Source organism: Lolium perenne, chromosome 3 (assembly GCF_019359855.2).
Source record: "Lolium perenne isolate Kyuss_39 chromosome 3, Kyuss_2.0, whole genome shotgun sequence".
Classification (NCBI taxonomy): Eukaryota; Viridiplantae; Streptophyta; class Magnoliopsida; order Poales; family Poaceae; genus Lolium; species Lolium perenne.
Window position 1 is genome coordinate 233,999,557 of NC_067246.2, and position 10,313 is coordinate 234,009,869.

Here is a 10,313-nt window from a genome sequence, read left to right on the forward strand (position 1 = left end):
GAGCTTCTCAGCCTTGCAGATGAGCACGGAGCTTCACCTCGCCCAGCACCTTCACCATCACCTCGATGGGAAGAAGAGAGAGAGGAAACAGCACCACGAGAATCTGCTCGGCAACAGACATCGAGCTTATTGGGGAAGGAGCTCCGGCCAGACTTGATCTCCGCCTCCGCCCTCCATGGACGTCGAACGGAGAACCAAATCCTCCGCGTCACAGCGTCGCTCGCCGGCGCCGGGAACGAGCTCCAGATTGGCATCACGCCATACGCCACCTGGGCAAACACCAAACAAACCGTAAGCCTACACCTAAATCTACAGCTACTCTGTACATCCAGTGCTACGCATCCGTCTCCACGCCGGCCGGCAGCGCCGTCGGAGAGGAGCGGGGAGCGAGCCGGGGAATCTCTGGCGACTCTCAAGGGAAGGGGACGGGGTGGGAGAGAGGAATTAGAGGGGAAAAGAAAACTCTGAAGATTGACAATGCCAAAATAACAAAAGGGATGGTTTTATTCACACTTGCATTAAAACCTGGAAGGAAGATAAAACTCTATATTGCTATTCCTATGTCAACCGGAGATTTTGAAAAAAAAAATGGTATGAACATCAAACATCCCAATACTAATTAATCAGAACCATAGAAATAGAATGCATGCTGACATGCCTTAGTAATTAGAGTAGAACTGAATCCTTTGCTTCCCCGTTTTCTTCTTAAATCTCACACGGGTACAAATAGAAAGTTTCAGTTAACAATTAAAGCCATGTAGAGATAATCCGCTGAGAAGTGAATAACATATCTCTATACTCTGCTGGACTACACATCTTGGAAACAAGAGGAGAAGGGCACGGTTCTGTAGCTATCACCGCTGAAGGCAACCAACGCTTGTTGCTTCGGTGCCCACCAAGCTGCTCCACATTTCATCCTCCTCTCTGCTAGGGAATCACATCGCACTTACAGTTGAGAAACTCAGTCCATGACAGTGACCATGGTAGTCAAGCTTGTATACTGATTAGTACACTCATACACTATCTACTGATTTGCCTTATCATTGTTGGGTTCATGGCAGTGAACTGCAAATTAAGGTTGAATGACCAATCAGGATGTGCATCTGCTGCCAATATAAAACTGATGTTCTTATTCAATGACAATTGGAAGCTAGAAAACATTAATCATTGCTCACTACCACTACTATTATGTCATGAAAAGTTTTATCGGTACACTCATATATAATATATAAGGGATATTTTATTTTATTTCTTAACTCAAGTCTCAGATTTTAAGCTATCAGTTTCAGAACATTGGTGGTTGCAACACTAAAATGATTGGAAATTATTCCTTATCGTCCATAGCAAATCTCACACATCCTAAAGTAGATGTCAGAATAAACTTTTCATGTGGATGATGCTGATGCACCAATACAAAATCGTTGATATATATTCTAATTACATAGGAGACAGATATTAGATGAAACTGAATTAATTAGCTCATTTAATAAAATCCATATATCCTACACAAATATGTGAAAGCACTGCACCCAAGGCTTGCAGCAATAGTACGATTACTACCTTTTCCATGTAGTGAAAACAATCAAAGGTAAAATGACACCGGCACATATGATCAGTGAGGTATCTACGCACCGGCTAATATAATCTGGAAAACAGGGTGATTTATCCCCATACTTTCAACAGTAGCAACACTTTACACACATCATATTTTCATGCTTCATGTAATAGATAGACGATACGAACATCACTCAATCAAAAACTTCACCTTGAATTTTAAATCACATTGTTATCTTGGCAAGCTGATAAAGAGCAAATAAGTTGGCTTCTTCTCTCACATTACTAAGTTTCATTTCAGGAAGCTAATGGTGAAATATAATCCTTTCTCAATTCTCAATAACATTTGTAAAATCATACCATATCATTTCAAACAAACCGTAACAGCCTTTTCAAATAGGTGCATGCTGTAAACACAAAAGGATATCAACATTAAAAGTTGCTAAGCTGAAGTATTTGTAGAGAAAATGGGAAAGAGGCAAAGGATGATTGTCACTTGAGTGAGAGTGTGAAACTATCGGCAGAGCTGAAATTATCAGCAGGCATTCCGATAGGACAGGGGCGACGATATGGCTAAGATAGAGAGGCGACAAAGGGGAAGTTAACACACATATAATCCAAATGCATTAAATTCATGAGAAAATGATAAATAGTCCGAAAACCCAATCAACACACTCGGATAATAATTTCTGAAAGAAAATCCTTTGATCGCCTTCTAAACCTACAATATTAGTATCCTCTCGTGAACCTCCTCATATTTCTTTCCTAATCATATTAGTTTCAAACAGTATAATAGTCATCGTTGTCTTTCCATTAGATAAAGTTTAGTTACCTGCAATAGTGCAATGCATTGCAGACCTTTGTAGAATAAATATTAAAAAAGAAAGATATTTCCCTTCATCGTCTATGTTATATCTGAAATCAATATAGAAGTATTTTTGCACCATTTCAAAGGCTAGCATGCACAGCTAGAGAAGGACAGTGTGGCGAGTGGCAACAACCTAAAGAGATGGAGGGCATAAATTTGTATTGAACGCAATGCATGATAATGAATGATTTTTCAGCAGTACAGAGAATAGAATTTACCTTGCTCAAGCATTCAAAAAAAATCCATACAATTTCTTCTCGCAATCGATCAAATGCCTGTGTGCATAGATAATGAACCATGACTGGACATATAGTAAATTGTACAGTGAAAAGACATCATCAAATTTCTAATCTACTCCTCATGTAAGTAAAACGGCCCTATTTTTCAGAAGAGAAATATCAAGCCATGACTGATGTGCCATCTTAGCAGAGGTCCAACCTGATGCAAGAAAGCGGCTACAAAATTGAGATATGGATATATACTATCTTGACACAACAGAGTGTAACACATTAATTATTGAGCAGTCAAATAAGGCCAAGAGAAGAGGAAAGCAAGAAGATATATGAGATTAACTGTAGAGAAGGAATGGGGAAATTTTGGCTTATCTGGCTATTTGCTAAGATTGCAAGCCTCAATACTCCTGAACCTCCATATTCTGTGAAAAATATCCTGGAACTCCCAAAAAGGAAGCATTGCCATCTACTCTTGACTTGCCTATGAAGCAACTCCTTCCTATAATCTTCTTAATTACCGCAAACATAATAGATCTACTGACATGTCTTGTTGAGATGCTGGGAAGATGAGAGCAACATAGCATGTCACAGCGGAGGAACGGTGCCTCATCAACGCTCCAGCGGATAACTGCGGGAACTTACAGGGGCACCACGTACAGTTAAGCACAACATCTTCCATTCTGAACTAAGAAGGTGATTACAAATATGCGAAAGATGTCGTTCTTTCTCATGCTCGTAGAGGTGTACTATACAGAACCAACAAACAATTAATTATGTTCTAGAAACTGAGAACTACAGGCCAATATTTATGGATATATCGATATCATCTATAATCATTCAAAGAGTGCATACTGCATACTTGAGAATGGACAGAGACCCAGACAACATGAGCAGAACCACCTTCATATCCCTGGAATCTAATTAAAAGAATGTCAAAGAATGGTAAATAAGTTAACCAGTGTGTATATATGGATTTCCAGATTTAGATTCCCTCTTTTCTTAGAATACAGTGTGTAGTTCAGCAAAGCAAACAAGAAAAAAACAGAGTTGGAGAGAATAAAATATACACAGAGTCTGAAACCTGGAGACACGGAGCAAAACTAACATTGTACTAAATATTTCCAACTGCGAACAATATAGCATGACCACATCAAAATCTGCACTTGCCAAACAAAAAAAATCACATCAATGTATATGACCCATTTACCATCCACAAACTATTTACTAATATCACTACAGAAAAACTAAATACAGGGGAAGACTGGCAGATAGTTTTGTGCGACGGCTATGAGAATCTAGTTAAACCTTAAATGATCATAAAAATACTCACACACACTATAATGCTTATATGTAAAAGGCCTGCCATTTATAGTTTACAAAGCTTAAACCTTTAAGGACTGAAGGTAAGTGGATCTACTCAGTTACTACTTGTACTTCTCAGATTGTAACATCAGAATAAAACGGTTTGGCTTTGTATGCATGATAGATCAGTATTCTGTAATTATATAAGCACGGAGGAGAGACGGAGTGCAACAACATACCAGCAATGAGTGAGGTGGCCTGTGAAGGGACATACTAAATAAAGATCCAGCGTCAAGCTCGGATAAACTCATGCTTCTTCCACCCAAAACTCTGCACAGACAAAAATAAGAAGATATTGAGATTAAATTTGGCAAACCATAACAGATGCAGATGTCCAGACAGTTGTTGAACAAGTATAAAATGTAAGTTCAGGTTGTATCAAGTATACCGAGAACAATTCAGTTTCTAAAACATTTGAGCCACTCCAATCATTTTGATTATCCAGCTGACTGCTTGGAGAATATTAGTCCTCCAACTAATTCCAGAGAAGAATATTGCTGTAACATATAATTCTAAATGGAAGATTTCCACTTATTGAAACCATAGTTTTATCGTTGAAGACGACCGTGTAGGTGTAAACAAAAGAATCTGATATGCAAAAATTAATTGATGTGGAGATCAATTGGTAGTAACCACCAAGAGCTTTGTGCTTAATTAAGTTATAAATTGAACAAATAGTGGACAACACAAATAATTGACCTTTCATCTCTTTGTGAATTCATTTTCATGTAAAGAAACGTGAATATGATAGTCTGCATATAATAATGTGTATGTCAAACAAAAAAAAACAGTTCTAGCACCACAGTACTTACATCGACAACATGGTGGAGAAGGGCTGGTGGCTGCTCATCTGGCTTGTCACTGTCATTTCGTAGAAAAAAAAGGTATGGCTTAAAGTCCCAGCTCTGTGTCCTCTTCTGCAGCAATATAAGAACATGTAAGACTGCAGTACTACAATGCAGCAACACTGAAGATATCTACTAAATTTTGTCTGGATCATATCGTAACTTGCTTACCTTAACATCAGTAAGATCAACCAAGTATATCGTGAAACACCTTTCTTCTAATTGGCAGCAAGCAAGTCAACTAATCAAACCTGAAATCCACCTGCAAAACCTGAAGTTAATGGATTATAATTTATAGCATACCCTATGCAAATGCATAATAAATGGCTGAGAGTTCGCTAATAAGTTGCCCTGAATCATTAGTTCATGTTTTACACAAAAGCATAGCATCAGGTGAAGCAAAACCAATATTAAACATATCTGTAAAGAAAGGATGGATTCATTGCAATGAGAATGTCTGAACATTCAGTTACCTCTTCTGTAGCTTATATTGATCAGTGAATTCATTTGCACATTTTTGTGCAAATAACCCTCAAGAATTGAAAGAGGAACCTGCTGCACGGTTTTGCAAGCATCTTACTGCATATAGTGGCATGTAGACAACAAATATTTGTAAGAAGAGAAATAGCCAATAAAACATGATTAAATATGACCACTGTAAAGATGTAGAAAAATGCAGTGAGAGAGAGCCAAGGGAACACCTTGCTGTTGTAGGCAATATAGCATAGTATATTGAAGCTGGAGCTGATATTCAGGTTTACTCTTCCTTCTGCTGCTGCTCCATCTCTTCCGCCGCCACCTCTGTCTCCTCCTCACTATGTAACCTCCTCCCTCCCGCATCAGCCACGGGACCTGTGGCGCGTTGTTGCGGCTTGCGCGGATGCCACAAACCAGCATCGGAAGAAAAATCATTGCCATGATATCAATTCAACCAATTGCACATGGATCACATCGAAATTGAGATATGTATGTTTTGATCCTCACACCTGTGTGATGCATCCGCTGAGGCCCGTCACCTCGAAGACCTGGTGGAAGGAGAGCGTTGCGACAAGCGGGCGGATGGTGCAGGCGTCCTAAGACATCCCCAAGGTCACCCCCAATGATGACGGAGCGGAAAACTATCCCAATCTTCAGCACCTTGAAGACCATTTTCTGCTTCTTCCTAAACCCAGTATGCTCACCTAGGCTAAACATAGATGCAGCTTGTGCCACTCTCCAGGCAGCAGATTCAAAGTTGCAAAACACCACACAAATGTATGTGGCATCATCTTTTCTTGTCTGATCACACGTGTCAAACAAACAAAAATTATCTGATGCCAAAGCTTTGAAACAGAACATGAGCTTCTATTAGGCGAGGCAACACCCATAGATAAATTATACGGTTGTTTAAAATGCAATCACTCTATCAATTAGTCTAATCTATATATAGTTGGCACAAGAAAATGACTCAATAGATAATAGTGCAAAAAAATAAATTAATTTCCCACATAGCCTTCTTGGATTTTCATCAAACACATCATAGGCATGGATTAAAAATAAGCTGCACAAGCAAAGGATGCAGAGATCTATGAATTGAATCGAAATAGAGGAGTGGAAGACGGGAGTGTATACTTGCAAGAGATGGGATGAAGAACTTTGTAGAGGCATTGAGCCTGGCCAACCGCGTGCGCGAAGAAGGCCAAAGATGGTGGCAACATAACATCTCCTCCATCTTCTCTTGGTTTTGTCTCCTATTTTCCATTCATCTCCTCTTTCAAGGTGAGGTAATCCAATTTGTCTGCTGCAACTCTTGGTCACGGGGATGCATCTTTAGGAAAGATGAGGCAAGGTAGAAAAGAGATGGAGAGATGGTGAAGGAGGTTATGTACCTGCGGAGAGATGCAGCCCATACACAGAGGGCAACGGCAGCGGCCGCGTGAACATCGCCACCTCCTCTGCCGTCCCTTTACCTTCTCGTCAGTTTTGGCCGTCGCCCTCCTCCACCTCGATCCTCCTCTGTGCCAGCCCTTCCCCAAGCACCTCCTCCACCTAGCGCTACCCCAAGCGCCGCCACTTGCTGCTCCCCCACCTCCGGCTCAGCGCAGCACCTTGCTGCGGCACCACCTCCGTCGTGTGGAGGAGAGGGATCGAACTAGTACCGTCGCAGTTCTCCTTTTGATCTAGACAAAGAGGGGTCGGGTGGAGCAGTGGAGGCCCGCTGGCCACCATCGCCGGCCGTCGCTGCTGGTCGGGATCTGGGGGAGGTCGCCGCGCACGCTGCTGCCGCCGCCGCGCCACCCTACGCCGCCGCGCGGAGCGGGCAGAACGCCGCCCGCCGCGCCGCGGGCGAGGGACGAGGAGCCGTGGCATGGATGAGAGAGCAGGGGTCGAGCGGGAGAGGAAGGGGCAGCCGCCATTGGAGAGCAGGAGTCGAGCAGGATTGGGGGAAAGTGGGCTAGGGTTCCCTCCGTGGGATGATGCGTTTTATACCCATACCGCTGAAATACCGAAAATACCCCTGCGGGGTGGAGATCCCCTGCCCGACGCCAATGCGAACCGACGGAGATCCCAGCCACGGTCGCTGACGTGCAGGGCCAGCAAAGGTGGGGCCCACATGGCAGCCGGAGGCGGGTAACAGTTGGCCGTTGCATGGGGTTAGCTAGCAGAATTGAGCCAAAAATCAACGCCCCAGATTAGCCTGCCAGGAAGATCGGACGGCTGAGAAGCTCAAAACGCTGTGAGAGCCCCATGGGGGTGCAACAATTATACCTTTAGATGTTGAACATGAGCATGCTCTGAGGCTGAGTGGTTGATACCATCAGGGCATAAACCCGATGGCTGGACTCTCCAGCAATCCCATGAGATGGACATGTGAGCTGCATTTGACTGTTGATTGTTGATCTTTGTCAAAAACCCAAACTGATAACCCTATAACAGTTAATTCATTTGGTCAGAGTTAACTTTTCGATGCCTTAAAACTCATGTAATTACTTTAGTTTTGAAAGTGTGTATGACAAGCATGCCACTGTATTATATGTACAGGTAGAATGCTAAGAATTATGGTAGAAAATTAGATTTTAGTAGTTAAGTTAAAGTTCATTGAAGTATGCTAACAGTCGTGCAACTTATGTGGATGTTTCTTTTGCCATTTCTTCTTTGCCTCCATTTTGAACGGTCATGTGTGTGTGTTTTTCACTTGCTTAGTCATAACACATTGAGTCCCAGATCCAGGAGATCCAAAAAAAAAAAATCCAGCATACAACATAAGAATAAAATATATTGGTTCCAATAACTAAGAGTAAGATATTCATAAGTTATTCAAATTTTTATCTTAATTGCTTCCACTAAAAGCTAAAAAATGTATTATCATATTGGCAGCTATTTTGTCTTAGTTATAAAAATGATCATTGGCATGATCTTCATGGGATGGTGCGCCAAGACGCACATCTAAATCTAGTTGTTTATAGAGTCCGTGATAGGATGCAAATAAGAGGGATGCCCCATTTGAGAGAGAAAGCTGTTTCAGTAAATCCACGGATCTGAACCTTTGAGCTAAGAGCATTTCCAGTCGTATCCCCCAAATGACGTCCGGCTAAAGCGTCGGATTGGTCGTTTGGGGGACGTCCGGACGAAATTTGCGTTTGGAGGAGGTCCCTTTTCCAACCACGTCCCTCAAACGCGACCTCCAAACAAAAAGCAAGTGTAAAAGTCGTGTCCGGCGTTCCTGATAGAGCCTCTATACACACAGGGGATGGGCTAGGGACGCCTTTAGGGGAGGTCCAGACCGAAGCGGCCTTTAGGGCACGCGACTGAAACGTTTTTTTGACCGGCGTCCTCCAAATCTCTTTAGAAGACGCTTTGGGACGTAACTAGAGATGCTCTAAGAAAGTCAAACTAGTAAGCTGACATTATTTTTCACATGCAGTACCTGCACTGAAGTCATCGTTCCTACGGCGTGTATTTTCTCTCATAGAGACGCTGATAAAAATAGAAACACGTTTCAGTTTGGCGTGCACGAAGCACAAACGCACATCCGTCCTGTTCGTGAAAAAGTTTCTAGAGAAAGACCCAGACCTCTTTTTTTCATCCGGACGAACCAAAACTGGTCTAATCGCGTCTTCAGATCCTCGTTTTCGTCCGGATTTAGGCTTTCATCTATCCGGGAAGCTCAGGTCATCCCGCCCCCCGGGGAGCTCTCAGGGAGTCCGGAGGAAACGAAAGCGCGGGAAATGTCGAGAAAACTTCCCGCGCGGCTGGTGGCCCCGACTTGTCGGTGAGAAAGACCGATCGTCGTCCTCATCACATCATCTTCCGCGCGCTGTAAAAGCCTGCAGCCGGTCAGTCTTCACCGGACACGTAGCTTCCACGCGGCGAGTTAATGCCGTCGCCTCGCTTTCACGCATGTCGCCCTCTATTTATTGCGGAACTACCGCGTTTGGCCGCATTCACCACCCCTCTCCCCAATCTCTCCCTATTCGCCACCTCTCTCCTCAATCTTCTCGAACGAACAATGGCGGACGGCGCAGCGAACAACGTCTTCGGCCGGCGATCTCTCCACCAATGGGAGGGGAGGTTGCTGCACGCGGCGGGCTACCCCGCGCCGTCGGACTTCCGCGCGCCCGAAGGCTGGCGTCTGAGTGCGGGGGGCGTCCCGATCCCGTCGCCGCCAATCTGACGCGCTACCCTCGAGGCGGAAATCGACGCGGTGCTTGTCACCCTCAGCGACGAGCAGCGCGCCGAGCCTCAGTTCTACCCCGACAACTACGAGGCGTGGACCGAGTACTTTCGGCAAAGGTACGAGCGCGAACTCGCCGCCTACGACGGCCCTCCCCTCCTCCCGCGCGCAACAACGCTGCCGGTCGCCGCTGCTGGTGTAGCGGGCAGGGCCGCACCCTCGAGAACGTGCTCGCGTACATCGAGGGCGGCAACTACCCCATACTGGGGATGCCGTCGCCGGTGGCGCCAACCTTGTCGCGCTGGCAAGGGAGCTCGTGGACGCCGCGACGGATGGCGCCGTCGTCCTCGTCGTCTAGGTCGGCGTCGAGGTCAGCATCGAGGTCGGGCGGGTCGGCTCCTCCACCTGCGACGCCGAGGGCCGTCAAGAAGGATCTGGTGTCTCCACCGCCGACCAGAGGGCGCAACAGCGGCACCCTCGTCATCCGCAAGGGGGATCCGGTCGTCATCTCCATTGCACGGCCGCAAGAGGAAGACATCGAAGAAGGAGGCCGCAGCGGCCGCGGCTGCGTCCCAGCTCGCCGAGGAGGAGGCCAAGCAGGCCGAGGACGAGGAGATCCGCGGGCCATCGCGAGATGGCTGACCGACCTCGTCCCCGCCGACAACGCCCTCCCGATGGACGCCGCGCTCGCTTGGTCTAGGCAGGACTGGGAGAGGCAGGAGGCAAAACAGCAGAGGCGTCTGCTGGACCTGGTGGCCGCGCGGCGCTGCGCCGCCCACGCCACACCCACCGCACCC

The 10,313-nt window shown here is 45.3% G+C and overlaps 1 protein-coding gene across 11 annotated transcripts; it reads right to left on the minus strand.

Annotated features, from left to right (window-relative positions):
• Positions 1-594: 594 nt before the first annotated feature.
• On the minus strand, positions 595-6,605 carry LOC127343713 (uncharacterized). 11 transcript variants are annotated; one of them, XR_011755831.1, is made up of 8 exons: positions 5,564-6,223; positions 5,336-5,441; positions 5,034-5,124; positions 4,830-4,934; positions 4,197-4,287; positions 3,515-3,812; positions 2,641-2,697; positions 595-1,065 (listed from the first exon to the last, which is right to left on the minus strand). XR_011755831.1 is itself a non-coding variant. In XM_071828383.1 (7 exons), the coding sequence occupies exons 3-7, from the start codon at positions 5,039-5,041 to the stop codon at positions 1,021-1,023; spliced, it is 306 nt and encodes a 101-aa protein (XP_071684484.1). In that variant the 5' UTR covers positions 5,042-5,124; positions 5,336-5,441; positions 5,564-6,223; the 3' UTR covers positions 595-1,020. The 11 variants fall into 11 exon arrangements, 2 of the variants coding, with proteins under 2 accessions (XP_071684484.1, XP_071684485.1); XR_011755827.1 differs by having other exon boundaries at positions 595-2,555; XR_011755824.1 differs by adding an exon at positions 6,474-6,605 and having other exon boundaries at positions 595-3,812; positions 5,564-6,140.
• Positions 6,606-10,313: the final 3,708 nt, after the last annotated feature.